General features: G+C 32.2%; 1 protein-coding gene, 1 long non-coding RNA gene and 1 pseudogene across 2 annotated transcripts; all 3 read left to right on the top strand.

The window, feature by feature from the left end:
- The first annotated feature begins 448 nt into the window (after positions 1–448).
- The window catches only part of LOC114729823 (probable leucine-rich repeat receptor-like serine/threonine-protein kinase At3g14840), a 64,439-nt pseudogene continuing 46,473 nt past the window's right edge, over positions 449–18,414 (top strand).
- LOC114729830 (uncharacterized) lies at positions 4,344–4,702 on the top strand. The gene is made up of 3 exons (XR_003738781.1): positions 4,344–4,399; positions 4,510–4,581; positions 4,661–4,702. It is a non-coding gene; the product is annotated as an uncharacterized LOC114729830 (long non-coding RNA).
- On the top strand, positions 5,004–13,826 carry LOC114729828 (probable leucine-rich repeat receptor-like serine/threonine-protein kinase At3g14840). The gene is made up of 6 exons (XM_028916869.1): positions 5,004–5,008; positions 7,437–7,445; positions 12,077–12,199; positions 12,310–12,547; positions 12,740–12,890; positions 13,315–13,826. The coding sequence occupies exons 3-6, from the start codon at positions 12,079–12,081 to the stop codon at positions 13,705–13,707; spliced, it is 903 nt and encodes a 300-aa protein (XP_028772702.1). The 5' UTR covers positions 5,004–5,008; positions 7,437–7,445; positions 12,077–12,078; the 3' UTR covers positions 13,708–13,826.

The raw sequence follows: 18,414 nt of genomic DNA, 5'->3' as shown, positions 1-18,414 counted from the left end.
GTTTCCTTTTCAAGAGGTTACCACCGATGTTATCATTCTATTTAGTGGCCTCCTTTTTGAAGTTGACAACTCCATCACACCAGTCATTTCCTCCCAAGACTTGTTACGGAAATGAATATCCACCTTTATTGTCGACAATAGAAACCTCAACCACCATGTGTGGGGAAATGTAGATTTTAATTCCAGAGCCAACTTGGTCAAGTCCATCATCTGTGCTCAGTCAACGTAATAGTCCCCTCGCATATTACGTCGACGGGGCATGGGGCCCACTTCTTCATCTTGTGCTCAAATCCGGACCGCCCATCAGATCGACACGCGATCGTAGCCGTCCGTTTGACTCAGGCCCAGCCGCGCATTTACAGGGAAAAGTCGCCTCTCTCACAGCATTTAGATTTACTATAAACAATAAATCCGGAGCATTCTACAGGCAAATCCAAGGCGAAGCAGCATGAATTACAGCACGGGTTGTCCTCAGTATTGCCTTCTCGTGCTCCTTCTCTTTGGCTTCTTCTCCACTTTTGCCCTCGGTGTCACTTCACCAGATGAAGGTATACGCGCATGTAGAAAACTGGACCGTATATATTTTGTGTCCACACACACGCACACACATGAATCTTATTATGTCTATCTGTGTGTTTAGTGGAAGCTTTGAGAAAGATAGCTGGGAAACTGGGAAAGAAGGACTGGGACTTCAACGTAGATCCATGTACTACTTCTGGAAATCGCAACTGGACTACAGACGACGCCAATAATGCCGTCGTCTGCAATTGTTCTCTTGGTGATAGTTTTTGTCATGTTACCAACATGTACGTGATCTCTTTCATTCATCTCTTTTTCCTTTTAATCTCAGTTTCTGTTAGTACAATTCTTTAGTAGTTTTCAAGATGAGAACACCTACTCCGCAATTGTACGTTCTCTTGGGGCGATGATGGTTTTTGTCGGAATCAGGTCCTCTTATTACTTCCTGCCTTATATTCAATATAATAGTTTGTTTGATTTTTATTTTAGTATTAAATATAAAATTATAGCTCATTTTGTTTTTAATATTTATCTATTTTTTTTCAAAATAGTTTTTATAATAATGGTAGTTCTAGTCAATATACTTGATTAGTAAGGATATTTTAAAAAAATCAATATCTATTTATTATAAATAACTAACTTAATTAATTTTTTAACCTACTTAAATTAATCAACTAGTTTTTATATTAATGATATGAGGTAGAACTATCTTCCTCATCAGCGTCCTAAAATTCTGTCCCTGCAAAATGATCTAAAAGCTCACAAGTCGCTGAAGCAGTAGGCGCAACATGGCCGGGTCATGAAGAAGACCGGTCATAGAGTTTGGGCATCGTGATTCTGGAGATTTTTAAGGGAAAATCCTCAGAGAACCATCTAAAGGGACAACGCTGTGGTTCGAAACATAGCGAGTTGGATAAGCAGAATGATAGAGAGAAGCATAGCGCAATTGAAATGCTTGATGTTGAAGGGAGGGATTGATAATAGTAAGAGCGAATTATTGCGGAAGCTTTTGAAAATTGGGCTGAGCTATTATGAGGAAAACGTGGAGGGAGGATTGTAAATGAAGGAAGCTCATGACCAGATAGAAGAGTGAAGGATGACAGTGATAGAGAATTCTCATTGATTGTTGATCACTAGCGAAGGGGATGCTTTTCAAGTTATGTGATTAACGTTGGACTATAATCTTTGGATTTCTCAAGGATAAGAAACTGGATCAAGTCGGCGAAATTCAATTCTGATGCTGAGGTGAGAGACGTGGCAGTTGTTTGATTGAAAATCAAACTATAAATTTAAAAATAATTTTACATTATATAAAATAAATATATATAAAAATTTGTCTCAAATAATCCAACCACTCTCAAAAGAGGAGAGAGTGGCCCGAGTGTGGAAGACTGATACTTTCATGGATCCTTGAACCGTTGGACGTACCAGGGCAAGATTATTTTAATACTTCTTCAGTTTTTTTTATAAAATATTTTTAACATGTTTTATATAGATTAAGAAATACTTTAAACTGTATTAACTTTTCATTAAAATATAATAACTTTCTAATTTTACCCCTATTTAATATATATACTTTTTTAAAAAAATATCTATCTATACTATACTAAATTAATGACAATATAGTAAATTTATAATAAAAATTTAATAAAATAACTTATAAATAAGGTTAAAAAAATCTTATCTCTTTGTTCTATAAATAAGACCATAAGACTAACCTGACGTGGCACATTGCGGGCTTTTAGATGATTTGAGTGGATAAGGTCTCATAGGAGATGTAGAGGCGACGTAAGTCCCACGTGGCATGTCCCTCTCACAGTTTTTTTTCCCATAAAAATTTTCTGTGCTAAATATGCGATCTAATTTATAATAGATCTTATAATTAAGATAGGAAGTAGTATTAATAAAGAAAATTTGATGAATTTTTTTATACAAAAACTATTAAAATTCTGCTAATATTTAAGATAGAAGGTAATATTAGTAAAAGACATTTGATAAATTTTTGTATACAAAAACTATTAATATTATGCCAATTTTATATAAGCGTAATATAGATCGCTTGTGTTAAATTTTTTCATTAATAAAATTTTGAATAGTAACTTTTTCCTTTTTTAATAAAAGACAAAATAATGTCTATAATTTTGAAGTTTACACAGTAAAAAAAGTAGAAGAATTTAAGCTATGCACCGGAAAATTAAAAAAATTATATCAAGAAAAATTTAAGAGAAAAAACATGAAAAATTTGAAGAAGAGTCAGAATTTTTTGCCATGTAAATGATGAGCAGCTGTAATATTAAAGAAGACTTCTTCAATTCAACTAAAGTGTAATAGTGACACATTTCCTCAATTTTTTCTGCGTTTTTATGTGTATAAAATTAAACAAACTGTTTTTTGTAGTTTGCTAACTGATGAATGTAATTGGGCTCAACATTAAAAAAAATTGTAATTTTGGTAAAATTAACAGTCATTAGTGACATTTCTCAGTCATCCGTATCAAGCAACATAGATTTTTCTCTTTTTTTTAAACCAGACGCTGTCTTCCCTGCTTGCATACAACGGCTTAGCACCTTTTTTCGGAGACTTTCACAAAGTTATTTTTAAATAAAGAAACTGACAACCAAATTCGTGAATAATGAATAAACTATAGAGTTATAATATTATATTGCTAGTGTTTGGGCAACATAGTTGAATATAAAATATATTCTCAATCACACAATTTACAAATTATAAACATTTTGACTACTACCTCCGTTACTTAATATAAAATCTAACTGACTAATTTGAGTATGTTAAAAAAACTAGTTAAGTTAGTTATTTGTAATAAATAGATATTTTCCGGTTCTTAATATATGACCCATTTAACTAATTTGATTAGATTAAGAAAGTTAGATAAGTTAGTTAATTATAAGAAATGTGACACGTTTTTCCTAAAATATCATAATCATCTTTTTTAATACCTCTTCTTCTTCTTTTACTTGATTATGGTTGAGAGAGTATCTATAGGGATAATTTAGAAAAAATTGATAAATCTGAAAAATGAGTCTTATATTTAGGATCAAAACTAACTTAACAATTGGGTCTTATATTAAGGACTGGAGGAGTATTATATTTTCTAAAATATTCTTACTAATCAATTGTACTGGTTAAAACTAGCATTATTATAAGAGCTATTTAAAAAAAATATATATTCTTTCGGTTCTAAATATAAAACCCCTTTACACTATAAAAGGGGTCTTATATTTAGGATTGGAAGAATATATTTTTTTCTTAAGTAGCTAATTACACTACAAAAAGGGTCTTATATTTATAATCGGAAGAGTACTAAATATGAGAGACGAAATAGATTGGGATCTTATACTTAGAATTAAAATAAAAATTAAACAAGGTATTATATTTAGGATTGAAGGAGCACTAAATATAAATGACAAAATAGATTGAGATCTTATACTTAGAATCAAAATAAAAATTAAAAAGCTCTTATATTAAGAATAGGAGGTACCCCTAGTATATTTTAAAATCTAATTATTGTACACGTAATAATACTTTATTATAAAATGTATTCTAAGAAGAGAACCCAATTAATTGTCTCATTATTATTATTTAATATTTAATTTGGCCACCTTCCTCTTTGCGGCGCGGAACTGACGTGCAGTAGACTGAGATCTCAAAATCTCACGGGGACTCTGCCGCCAGAACTGACGGAGCTACCTTACCTTACAGAAATGTAGGTGCTTCTAAAACTTGAACTCACACGTCTAGGGACACTGCGCTTCTTTCATCAAATCGACTTCTTTCTCTTTTGTGCTCGCAGTAATCTCAATCTTAATTACCTCAACGGCACAATTCCTCCAGAATGGGGCTCCACGCAACTTACCATAATGTACTCTGTCCTCTCTTACATTTTGATTTTGATCGACTATAGAGAATATGATTACGGTTTCGTTCAATTAACATGAATCTAATGATGCATTGTTCTTAATTATACGGTAGTTCGGTTTACGGAAATCGGCTGACGGGTACAATGCCACGAGAGCTAGGAAGCATTTCCACTCTCCAGCTTCTGTGAGTTCTATCAATTATCATCTTAACGAATTGTTTCCCCAAAGCTTTGGTGGAAATTAACTTGACCTAAAATGGACAGGGACCTAGCGTTCAATCAATTTTCTGGAAATCTTCCTCCGGAGCTCGGTAGTCTCACCAATCTTGAAAGATTGTGAGCCCTTGATTTGATTTGCCGTTTGTAATCACTGTGTTAAATTCTTAGTTTAATCTGTCCACATGCTCGTTGATTGACCATGTGCTTTGAAACTTGAACTCCATTTGCTTATGTTCATAATCTATCCTCGTCAACCCAGGCTGCTTAACTCCAATAATTTTACTGGGGAGTTACCTCCTACATTAGCCAATCTCACTGCATTGCGAGACTTGTAAGCTTCCTCTTTTATCATACTCTCATTGCCATGATGACTACACTATGTTGCTTATTTCAGTTCAAAAATCTAACCTAACAGTCACTTTTCCTGCTTGCACCACACATGGCTGATGGCAGTCAAATTGGGGATAATCGATTTTCAGGGAAGATACCTGATTTTATTCAGAACTGGACGAGTCTCGAGAAATTGTAAGAAAATCTCTCTTCCTTTTCCTCCCCTTATCAACTCTCATTTCTTTCAATTCTTGAACCGCTCAAAGCCTTTTAATCTGAATGAACGATTTTTCATTTTATCAGGAGGATTCTGGGGAGTGGTTTAAGCGGGCCAATTCCTTCAGTATTCTCACTAATGAAAAATCTGAGAGAATTGTAAGTATGGTGTGATGATTTCGTTGTAGGTGAGGTTTTAAAGATCACTTGCACCTTAATTATGTTTGACTATGATTGTAAATGACGCATACGCAGGATTATTAGTGACCTGAATGGATCTGAATATTTGCATTTGCCAGAACTTAGTAGCTTGACAAACCTGGAGAAACTGTGAGTTAAATTATTGTTTTGACTACATTTATTCTTAACCCTGCTTCACTTCTTGAGTCAATGTCTCACTGATGCAATTATTTGGGAAAGGAAAATAGATATGAGAGGTACCGATGTTTGTCTGAAGCGCATTTCACGCTCATAGAAAATATGAGCTTGAAATGCTCATTTTAGATGATCCAAATTTAATTTAAATATATTTTATATTTTGAATAATTTCTTATTCTAATAGATATAAAATTTAAAATAAAAAGAATCTTATATTTTTTTAAAAACAATTTTATTATTAAAAAATTAGATACTAAACATTTTAAATCTCAATCGTTGAAATAAGATTTTAGATGTCAGATTTTATGATTCGACGAGGACGCTCACAATCTGATTGTTTTACAGGATACTGAGGAATTGCAAGATTAATGGAACGATACATCCATATCTTGGGAGTATGGAAAATTTAACCACTATGTAAGTGCTCATTTCTTTACTAACTAGAACAATATCCCCCATGTTCTATTAGATTAATCAAAAAATGGGATAAAAAATGCAAAAGCAAATTGTAACTTAACTCTGTTTTAATACACAAATATACACTCTGTTTCAAACTACATTGCCTCATTTTTGTTTCTAAAATTAATGAATGTTACTTTAAACTTTTAAAAAGACATATGAAAGAAAACAATTTTTTCAAAAGACATATTTTTAAAATGGAGATTATATTATTCTATTTATTATTAATAAAGCAATTTATTTGAGGTTCTATTACTTCTGATCCTTAATATAAGAGTTAGGAGGTGTTTGGGTTATATCAAAAGTGCTTTTCAAAAATATATTTTTTCACAAATCGAGATAAATTCCTCCACATATTGATTTCATATACCATAAAAATATTTTTAAAATCATGGTTTTGTTTCTATCCAAACATCCTTTTAGTTGACTAATTTGAGTATATTAAGAAAATTAGTTATGTCAGTTTTTTTTGGTAATAAATGGATATTATTTTTTTAAAAAATATCCCTACTAATCAAGTGTATTGATTAGAACTACAATTATTACAGAGGCTACCTTCAAAAAATAGATAAATATGAGGACAAAGTAGATTGAGGTTTTATATTTAAGACCAAAATAAAAATCAAATAAGTTTTTATATTAAGAATAAGAGGTAATATATTTCAATTTATAAGGCGTCTTATAGAATCTTAAGAGTAATTAAAACTTTTTTTAACCTAAAATGCGCATGGGGATGCAAACAAATAATTACTAGGATTAGATAAATTTGAAAAGAATTTAAAATATCAACTAACAAACAATTTTTCTTAACGAACGTTAGTTTATTAAAAATATCTGATGACAATAAACGAAGAGAATACTGTTAATTTTGCGATCCTTTCTTTTACATTTATTACGACATTTTTATGCATGTGTATATATGCAGAGACTTAAGCTTCAACAATTTGACGGGAGATATCCCGGACACCTTTAAGATGCATAGGAAACATCACTATGTGTAAGAAATTTTTTTTTTTTGGGTTCTTTTAAAATATCAACGTTGGCTTCTATCATTTTCTTGAAATTTCTTTTGTGTAGATTTTTGACAAAAAACCTTCTCACTGGACAAATACCTCCATGGATAGATGACGCGGGTACCAAAGTTAGCCTGTGAGTTTTCTTTCCGATGCTTCCCACACGCGCTGTGAAGTGCTTTACTCCATAAGATTTCTGGGAAGATGAAAGTTAGGTTACAAAAGATTGAATTAATAACGAATAAGAGTATCTTTGCATCTTTTTATTTTAAATTCTTATAAGCACTTTCACATGCCTCATTTTTAATAAATTGTTATTGAAAATTTATTTATAAATTATTTTAAACGAGCCCAAAGTATTTAATAATTTCTTTTCCAAAAAATAAGTTGTGAATATTGAGAATTGTAAATTTAGGGAGTTTTAGTTTTTAAATGTAGATAAGGCACTTTAGTTTCAAATGCGTCTCCCAAATTATAATTGAGATTTTTGTTTGCAACTATATATCGGAATCTTTACAGCTTATTTTTTCAGAAAATTTCATTGAAAGCCTAATTGTCGTTAAATTAATTTTTTGTTATCTATATGTTGGTCGCTATTCATATTTTCATTTTTCTGCGAGGGGCTGCTTGATAATGAAGCATTTCTACAATAAAAATAATAGGAAATTAGAAATGGTAATGCAAATGTGATGGGATTGAATGAGAAAAGAAAATGGCAACTATAAATTATACAAGGACTTCATAAAAAAAGAATTGGGTGGACAAAAACGCTCCCGCCAGAGACCTTTCATCTGCAATACAAAATCTTGTCAACAGAAAGGTCCTTTCTTTTTTTGAAAAAACAAACTCCAAGACATGTCCTTTTATCACGTAATGGGCCTTCCATGTCTTTTTTTGCACCACTTTTCAGGTTACTTGTTAACTTGGCAGGTACATTATTTATATGTACTAATCCTTAGCTTAATAAAATTGTCTCAAGATTGAAAAAATAAAATATTTTTAAATATTAGGCCTGTTTAAAATTATTAATCAGGAGAGAAAATGTGACATTTTTTTTATTAAAAAAATCGCTTTTTAATAGTGAGTCTAGATACAGCCAAAACTATCCTTGCGATAACCAAGGGTTAACAGAGAAATACCGATTTAATTTCTCTTGGATTTTGTATGACGCATTTTTTTTATGCTTCATGTAAACGAAGCATGAAGTAAAACAAAAATTTTAATTTGAAAAATTGATTTCAGGTTAAAATGAAAATATTATATAATAAAAATTGTCCAGATGTGCTCATCTCTAGAATTTACAGAGAGATGGGATCAGTTCTTTGCTCCTGCTCTCATGTGGTTTCCACTCTCTCTCCTTTGCTCTTTTCGTTCAGCAATCGACGCCCATCAGCTCCTTCCTCATTTCTGAATGTCCCTTCGTTCCCTGTCTTTTCTTTTCCTTTTTTCGGCTTATTGTTCCCTGTCTTCGTTCCCTTATTTTTCCGACTGCCAAATGCCAACCGAAGCTGTATGAAGTGGTCGTGTAAATGCATGAGTAATTCAAAACGGCTTATTAGAAAGTCCTTTGACACACAATTATATGTGCAGTCTTGTAAAATATGATCTGACTTGCAGATAATAGGGTCGTTGACAGTTTCCTTCATAAGTCTGAACTCTCTCATTTTTGAAGTTTTCTGCTCATGCATGGGCTTCGATTATCGCACATTATATTTATACATCGAATTACACTTGTGAATCTTGAAGCTGATATGCTCTGGTTTGTTTAGAATCTCCAAATGATTCCTTATGATTCTTTGTTGCATCTTTCCAAGATTTTAAAATTTCTATTTTCACTTGTACATAGAGATCTTTCATACAATAACTTCAACAGTGGAAACTCAGAGCAGCAATGTTCAAAATACAATAACGTGTAAGCGCGCTTGCACGCACACATATTTTATGCATTCGATATCAACTTTATAATCCTATCTGATCCATATCAATCTCTCACATGCCATAGGAACCTCTTTGCAAGCTCGTCAATGGCCAACACCTCGTAAGTTTCATCCGCCAAACTCAACATGCGATATTTTCATTACTATATGAAGCTAATCTTTTCTGACTTTTTCACGTCCTTTCCACCTTACTCTCAGGGGAATGCCCACGTGTCTAAGAAGCGTCAGCTGCAGTGAAAGTAAGTTTACGTATAACTTTTCCTCGTCGCACTTCTTAGATCTCGGTATCTCACTCTGCTTGCTTTAGCATTTGGAATATGGATAGACTTTGGGGCTACTTTAATTAGGGGGTCCAAGAGCAAGGGGGAAAGTATATCAAGACCTTTTTCTAACACTCTGCTATATTATTTGATTTGACGGAACCTATTCTATCTTATCCTACCGTTGTAAATGTAAGTTCCTCATGTAGCTTGGTTCATTTGGACCGCGATTCACCCTATTTTACGTGTTCCAGAATCGCGCTCTCTCCATATAAATTGTGGTGGTCAGTCGGTAACCGTCAGTGACGGCAAAACATATGAAGGTGATTCAGATCCTGCTGGACCTGCTAGATTCCTTAGGGAAGGTGGAAACTGGGCATTTAGCACCACTGGTTATTACTTGGATACTAATGATACCACAGACTACCATGTTACCTATGCGAACAAGTCTAGGCTTTCTATGATCGATGCTGGACTGTATAAGAATGCCCGTGTTACTCCTATTTCTCTGACTTATTATGGCTTTTGCCTGGAAAATGGAAAATACAGAGGGAACCTTCATTTTGCAGAGATAATGTTCACTGATGATCAAATATATAGCCGCCTTGGAAGGCGTTTATTTGACGTCTACATTCAGGTACATGTCTGCTACATTTTCCGACCTTTTTACCAATTGTCAGCTTCACATTTGATACTGAACAAAGATTTTTAACTAGCTCGAGTGTTGAACCTTTACTGTAGGTGTTACGTGCTGAGCTGACTTAGACTAGGATCGGCACTTTCACATGCTTTTAAGATAATACTCCTCCGATCCTTAATATAAGACCTATTTAACTAATTTGATTAGATTAAGAAAGTTAGTTAAATTAGTTAATTATAAAAAATATGATATATTTTTCCTAAAATACCATAATCATCTTCTTTAATATCTTCTCTCCCTCTTTTACTTGATTATGGTTGAAAGCGTATTCATAGAGGTAATTTAAGAAAAATTGATAAATATGAGAAATAAGTCTTATATTTATGATCAAAATTAACTTAATAATTAAGTCTTATATTTAGGATCGGAGGAGTATTACGCAATTATAAAGAATTTCTCTGTCACTTCTCCTTCCGGTATAAACTAATGGTAGAATATTGGGAAAGACACTTTTGAACCAATGCATTTAATTAATTACAGTTCAGGACCAAGTATTTCAAAGTTTTGATAAAAGACCCTGGTATCGTTAAAAATAAAAGATTAGTTATAAATTATCTTAAAGTTGAGTAGTAGATCGCGAAAGGTAAGTGTCAAACCCTTGTAACTACATGTATTAACTGAAAATTTTTTCTTCATTCATCCATATCAATTAAAAGTTGAAATATAGTTAAAAAATTTTCATACAAATGCCAAATTTTGCAAGACAGAGTGAAATTTGTGTACTTATTTTTAATAATTTCTAAAATTGAAACATCAATTGCAATTTTTCACATATCTGATCTCTCAAATTTTAGGAAGTCCATTTGGCATTCCCAAACACACACACACATATTGGCGAAATAAGATTCTTATTTTCAAATCTTTTATGTGAATAGTTGAAAAATTTGTTGCTGTGAGATTTCGAAAGATTAAAAAAAAACTTGTTTGACTGACACTTATATTTTGAAATCTACTCCTGATTATCTAATAATTTTTCACTGACTCTAGCTTTTAAGTTTTGACATGGAACATTTTATGGGAAAAAAAGATAATTAAGTAATTTCATTTTTTATATTTAAATATTATTAAGCACCTTCGATTCTTTATTAGGTCCCAAAGTTTCATTTCCCCTAGAATGTTTCCAACCGCCTCAAAACTGTAGAGGTAGCCTTCATGCCTGAAGCGCTAAGGTTTGGACTGAAATCTTGTAGGGAAAGAGGGTGCTAGAGAACTTCAACATTGTTGAAAGAGCAGGAGGAGTAGGGAAGGCGGTGATAGAACCATTCACTACTGATGTCACTAATAATACCCTGGAGATTAGATTCTATTGGGCCGGAAAAGGGACAACGGCTATCCCATACAAATCAGTATACGGTCCTCTTATATCTGCTATATCCGCGGAATATGGTGGGTGGTACACTACAGGTTTTAAATTTTCTGCCACCACCTAGGTGGTACCAATATCATCATCTAATACATAAATTTGTTTCATTAAAACCAAACAGACCCAAAAAATGGAGTATCTACTGGGGCCGTGGTAGGAATCGTGCTTGGAGGAGCTGTTATTGTGATCGTGGTATTTGGTATACTTTGGTGGAGAGGCTGTATAGGACGCAGAAGTTCATTGGCGAAAGGTAATTACAAAGCAAACTACGAACTGCTAACCAATCCTTTCATGCAAAACTTAGATGTTTTGTCTGGAGTTGGGCTCTTGTGATTTGTGTAGTATGAATTTTGGTGTACTCTGACTTCATTTTAAGATGGCAATTTTTTCATCTCATGCATGATCTTGCACCACTGTGACTCAAAATTTGATGAAAATTCTAGCTCTCTGATTTTTGTTTGCTTTTACTGACAGATCTTGAGGGTTTGCATCTTAGAACTGGTATATTCACCTTCAAGGAAATCAAAGCAGCAACCAACAACTTTAATACAGCTAATAAGATCGGAGAAGGAGGGTTTGGTCCTGTTTATAAGGTTATACACGACATAACACATATTCTATTAATTGCATGCTTGACCAATTGCCTTTGCGGTTCTTATTTACTTGAAAATCCATTTCAACTTTCCTATAACTTCTATGTCATATCCAAAATTGCAGGGTATACTCCCAAATGGCACAATTATTGCAGTTAAGCAGCTGTCCACCAAATCAAAGCAAGGAAATCGTGAATTTATAAATGAAATAGGCATGATTTCTGCTTTGCAGCACCCCTATCTGGTTAAGCTTTATGGCTGTTGTGTTGAAGGAAATCAACTGCTGTTAATATATGAGTTCATGGATAATAATAGTCTTGCCCGTGCTTTATTTGGTAAATTATTTTCTTTTTGCTTGTTTGATTTGTAATAATACAATATCTTACAACAGTTATACTTGCCATATGATAATGTTGTCTAATTATTATTGCACTCACAAATGAAGGTTCGAAGGAACTTCAATTAAAGTTAGATTGGCCAACAAGACACAAGATTTGCATTGGGATTGCTAGAGGTTTAGCATTCCTCCACGAAGAATCAAGATTGAAGATTGTTCATAGAGACATTAAGGCCACTAATGTGCTACTTGATAAAGATCTCAATCCCAAGATATCTGATTTTGGTTTGGCCAAACTTGTTGAAGAGGACAATACTCACATAAGCACTCGAATTGCTGGCACTTAGTGAGTTTCTTCTTTTAAAATAAACTTCTTTCAGGAATTATGTTCGTAAATATAGTCATTAATTAAGCTATATGAAGAATTGTGCTAGCATGTCATTCGACTTTTTCAATCTATTATGAACTAAAATATATATTTGACTCTAATTTTTTTATTTTTAACATAATACAATGTATATACTTTTTATTCTTATAGTGGATACATGGCACCTGAATATGCGATGCATGGTTACTTAACTGACAAAGCAGATGTCTATAGTTTTGGAATTGTTGCCTTGGAAATTGTCAGTGGGAGGGTCAACACCATTCACCGAGCAAAGGAGGAAGCAATCTATCTTCTTGACTGGGTAAAATATTCTCAAGCTATCTAGTAATCATGTCAATTTTATCTAGACAATGTCTACAGCACAGGGGGCTTTTTGTTTTTCAATGTTCATCTAATATCAAGACAACCCTTTTCGGAGACATTGCACACTGATCAAACAATACTACTCACATAATCTCCACCTTAAAGACATCCAAACAATTTTCATAAGTTTTTTCTTGCTTCTGCCCTGAGAATTTTACCAACGTCTTACAATGAGATCTTTTCAATTCAAACTTGAGCTTTATGGTTTTGGTTGCTTCTTTCTGGTACAAGCTATGCCAGAAAAGAATGCTTCCATTCCGCCTTTCCTGCATAACCTGACAGTTCTTTCGTTCTCCCTGCAATTTTTATTGTTTCCAAGGATGGAATTAGTTTGATTATATATTGTATTTTGATTTCACCAGGCACGTCTCTTGAAAGAAAAAGGGGAGTTGCTAGAGCTAGTTGATCGAAGGTTGGGCTCAAACTTTGACAAGGAGGAAGCGATGGTGATGATCCAAGTGGCTCTCTTGTGCACCAATGTCACCCCAGCTCTCAGGCCTACCATGTCTTCAGTGGTAAGCATGCTTGAAGGTAAAAGTGTGGTTGAGGAGATAGTTTCAGAGTCAAGTGAGGTATTGGACGAGAAGAAGTTGGAGGTAATGAGGATGTTATACAACCAGTTGGAAGACAATAAGATGACTGAGATTCAAGAACAAGGTACATCAGTGGACGAACCGTGGGCTGCTGCTTCAACATCAGCATCAGATCTCTATCCTCTGCATTTGGACTCCTCTTACTGGAATAAAAGAGACTAGATTGTCTCATAACCTCAACAAACTGCATCTTCTGTACCATTCTGGTTATGGCTAGCCACGAACTGATGCTCTAATTCTTCTGTGATATGCTTTTATTGATTAGAATGAGATTCTCGACAGGATATTCAACTGGGTTGGTTTTCTCATCTCAACAGTTAAATATTGGAAAGGTTTTCTCATCTCCTCCTGATATACATCATAGTTTAATAAACTGTGGTGGAGAGAACAATTTCTTAGACCTCATCATATTTACTTCAACAGAAATCGAGCGGACATTGTTCCTCTTGAATTAATTTACGTCAACCTCGGCCTCTCATTTTTGTTTCACTTCACTTGTGCGAGTACCAAGTCACCATATTCACACACTTCATGGTTATAACTCATTGCATATGTATACCATATCTGGAACTAACTGCTTTCCATAATTTCTTAATTGAATATTCTCTTGTAAAATTCAGCAGCCACTGAATCAGAAGATCAGCGTCGAGCTTCACATCCTTTTGTTGCTTTTAATCACAAAAGGATCAATATAAAATTTCTTTTATACAATTAGCCGGTATCCGGCATTTTTCGATGCTACTATCAGATATTTGAGCAACCGACTAATCTCTTTTAGGGTTTTTTGCACACAATGATTCCACTCACAAGTTTCCATAATGTAACGTGTAATCTGATGACGAAGCATTTTTCTTAATTTTCTGAAAGTCGGCTGAAGGATACAATTCCACGAACGATTTCATAAGCTTGTTTGGATAATCATGGTGGAAAAATATTTTCGTTTTTTTGTTTGATAAAGGGTCATTTAAAAATTATGATTTTTCCACTTAACCCTGTTTATTTAATCTTCTTAGTTTATAATAAAATATTATTTTGCAGTTAATTTATATAAAATATTTAACAACTAGTTGTGATAATAAAAAGAAAATAGGATTGCCTTCAATAAAAAAATATTTATATTTTAATATAAAAAAGAAAAAAAGAAAAAGAGAAGAATACGTACGTCGCTTCTTAAAGAACTATGACCCACACGCATAAATTTTGCCCCCCGGTGAGAAAATAGTCCGTGGATTCTTTATGGGGGTGCCGGGTGGGCCCTCAAGGTTCCGCTGATCCTATTTATTTACAAGATATTTTTTTAATATAATTTATAAGGGATTTTTTAAGATACTTTTTACATATTTTATATAAAATAAAAAATATTAAAATTTATTAATTATTTGTTTAAATATAAATTTTTTTAACTTTACTGAAATTTAATATATATATTTTAAAAAAATTTATCTACACCAGAATAGATAAAAGACAAAATAATATATTTAGACTGAAAATTTTATAAAATAACTTATAAATAAAATTAATTTTTTTTTTCTATATAAATAGGACGAGAAAAATATATGGGAGAGGGATTTTATAACTTTTGTATTAAGACATTATATTAATTATAGGAAATTAAAATGGAATTTTTTTTAAAAAAAATTTTTGCAAGGGGGAAGCACCAAGACGGGATAGAGATAGATGCGGCACACTGGCAGTTCTCTTTCCCATTGGTGGATCCATGCAATTATTAACCAGACTACCAAAGTCTCCGAGTCATCTGCTTGTCTGCACTCTGCAGGCACTGTGCTAATCTAATTACTTCCCGTGTCGTTTTTTCTTTTTAATAAAAAATATTGGAACAAATCATACGGATAAGTCAAACAAGAAAATTATCATGAGATTCTAAAAAAAATAATTTTAAAATAAATGTCAAAAGTTGTTATTTTTTATTTTAAAACTTGTCACTGCATATTTAGATTGTTATCAGGAATTTTTAATAATTATCTTCCATTTTTAGAACTTATAAGTTTTTTTTACATACTTTTACTTATGAGATGAATAAATTGTGAAAAATGAGATAATAAATAATTCCTTCAGTTCACAATATAAATTATTTTAACAATTAACCAATTTATCAGTATAAAAAAATATAGTTGATTCATTAAATGTGTTTCAAATAAAAAATCTTTTGTAGCTTTACCCATATTAAATGAGGTTATGAAAGAGAGAAAAAAATATAAGAGTTATATTTAAGTATCAATTGCAATGATAAAATTAATAGAGAAGTGTTAATTACTTTTCAACTGATTTATTTTTGAAATTAAGTTATCTTTTTAGAAGCGACTTATATATTACGAAATAGAAGGAATATATTGATTATTAAAATAAATAATTAATAAAAAACTAATAAAAATTTTAAAATATCCTATAAATGATTCATATAAATAAGAATAAGATAGAGATGGTATCCCCAAAAAAAAAAAAACGGGTCGAAGGAAATATTAATCATGGCCCTCAGGATTGTTTGCCATATTCCCTCAGATTATTTTTTGAAATTTACAATAGTCAGAATTGATAATACAATTCGTTTTGTTGTAATAATTAAAATAATTTGTTATGTTGTAATAAAAACATCTTTATATTCATGTCATGTTATAATAATGATGTCTAAAGTTTTTAGTTTTAAATTTTGTCATCTTATAACTCAGAGTTTTTATATAAACCATGCTCAGTCAAGCCCCATTTTCTGATGGGTGTATGAGTGTGTTAGTGTATATAAGTAGGTGAGGCGACTGTTTGGGTACCACTCGCGTTAAGTGGTTTTCTCTTCAATCCCTTGCCCCAAAAAAAAAAAGCTAGGGGTAGAGGGAGTTATAATAACCCTTTTATCTAATACTAATGTGCTATGTCATATTAAAAGATAAGAAAAACTAATCTATTTTATGTTATATGTCTATTTTAATTTTATTATTTTAAATATTTTTTCTCATCAGTAATTTTATGACATAATGGCATGCAAGTTGCCTTTGTATGTCGGGGTTGTAATATTTTATCGGCAACGCTTGTCTTTTCAACTGGAAAAAAAAAACCTTTTTTCTCAAAACATTGACTCCTAATAAATGCTCTAATTTTTACTCCTATCGGTGAGATCTAAATGTACAACTTGCGTGATTCAAAAAAACTGTTAAAATTAATTAAAATTTTAAAAATATGTAAGAATTATATTTTTTTTTAAATAAGTCTTTATTTATAAGTGGGTAGGTAAGAGTGAGAAAAAATTGAGAGAAAATATACGAAAAGATAGTAAAAAAGAATATATTAATTGAATAAAATGAATTAAAAATATATTTAATTTTATAATATTATCTGGAATTTGATTCGCGTTTATTAATTAAAATATGAGTATAATCAAGTCTATATAGAAACAAAAAATTTATGGTATTTTAAGTCCACGGCTTACAGCCCTGTAAGTCGTTGTCGTCTCCTTCTTCCAAGTACTATAAGTCACTTGAGCCTCGTCACCTTCTCTGTATATCTTCCTTTTAGCTGCTCTGGCTCCATCCTTTCATCTTATTCACAAGTCAAAACCAATCAACCTCGGTGGCCTCTTTTAACGGAGTTTGCGACGTCAAGCTCCAAATCTGTCTCAATTTTCTTCTTTGGATTTCTGCTTCTGATCAGTTTCTTCACAGATTTCCCATCCAACGCTCAACTTATTCCCCTACATGAAGGTCTCTGCTTTTAATTTCATTTCACTTTTGTCGCCATTGCCTTTTCTCTTTTTGACCCCTATCATAGTATCATCTTTTTTCCTCCCTTAAACTCGTCCCCCCCCCCCAAAAAAAAAACACGCACACACACACACACACAACATACATAAGAAAGGCTAGATGACAAAATAGAAATTGTGTAGTTGGTTTCAAAAAGATTATAACTTTTGCATCGCTCCTCTGTTTTCTAAGTGCATGTTCTTGCAGATATTATGAACTTTCAATTTTCTCCTCTTCTGTCGGTGAGCTAGACCGGTGTTTCAGAATCCATCAGAAATTCATTAATCTTCCTTTTTCCTTCTTGTTTTCCCAACCATTAACATTTTTACGTATTGTTCTCTAATGTATACTCCTCATAGTTTTTTTTTTTCCCGGGCTCTTGACCATTAGGTTTTAAATTCTATTGTCATGGATTTACCTTTTGACTCTATGTTAGTTCTGTTTATTATATTAAATTCTTCCATATCTCACTACTCACGCTTTTTTTAAGCTATGTTTTGATGGAGAGAAAGGTAGAAGAAAAATAGAAGGGAGAATTAATGAAGAAAAACTTTTAAAAGTAGTATAAAAAAAATATTATTTTTGGAAGCTTTTCTTCCTAGTATTCTGTCCTTCCTAATTTTCTCCCCATCCCCATCCAAATATAGGGTAAGAAAATTTGCTGGAGATGTCAATTATTTGCCAGTATTAAGCTGATTTTACAAGTGTTTTCTTGGCTGATAATACCTCTCCATTGGTTTTGATATGAAAGCTTCTCAAAAATATAATAAATGCTATTAAAACTCAACTTGAGTCAAACCAATATTTAATTTTAATCTAGTCCGAGTTTATACGAGTCAGATTTTATGTTTTTCCCCCTTATTATTAACCCTAAAACATTTTCACTTAGACCCAACAAAAAAAACCTGAAACATTTTCATTTTGGATTTAAAAGACGAAAAAAATCAGTACTTTAACTTTATTAATGTTTTTTCAGATTATATGTTATTTATACATGAATAATCCATTTACTCATAAATTAATATTTTTTTAATTTAAATATTACCGTTTTTAAGGTTACATGTAAATATTTTGAATATATTTGAATTAAAATATACTCCTCTAGTCTTATTTATAGGGC

This window comes from Neltuma alba, unplaced genomic scaffold (assembly GCF_004799145.2).
Source record: "Neltuma alba isolate B1F8T4 unplaced genomic scaffold, ASM479914v2 tig00012683_pilon, whole genome shotgun sequence".
Taxonomy (NCBI): Eukaryota; Viridiplantae; Streptophyta; class Magnoliopsida; order Fabales; family Fabaceae; genus Neltuma; species Neltuma alba.
Note: the sequence above shows the minus strand (reverse complement) of the source record. Positions and strands in the feature narration are given on the sequence as shown.

Bases quoted from the DNA above. Each gene is read 5' to 3' on its own strand.
- LOC114729828 (XM_028916869.1), top strand. From the start codon at position 12,079: ATGATTTCTGCTTTGCAGCACCCCTATCTGGTTAAGCTTTATGGCTGT. The intron at 12,200-12,309 runs GTAAATTATTTT...TCACAAATGAAG, and splicing joins TCTTGCCCGTGCTTTATTTG to GTTCGAAGGAACTTCAATTA. The intron at 12,548-12,739 runs GTGAGTTTCTTC...TTATTCTTATAG, and splicing joins ACTCGAATTGCTGGCACTTA to TGGATACATGGCACCTGAAT.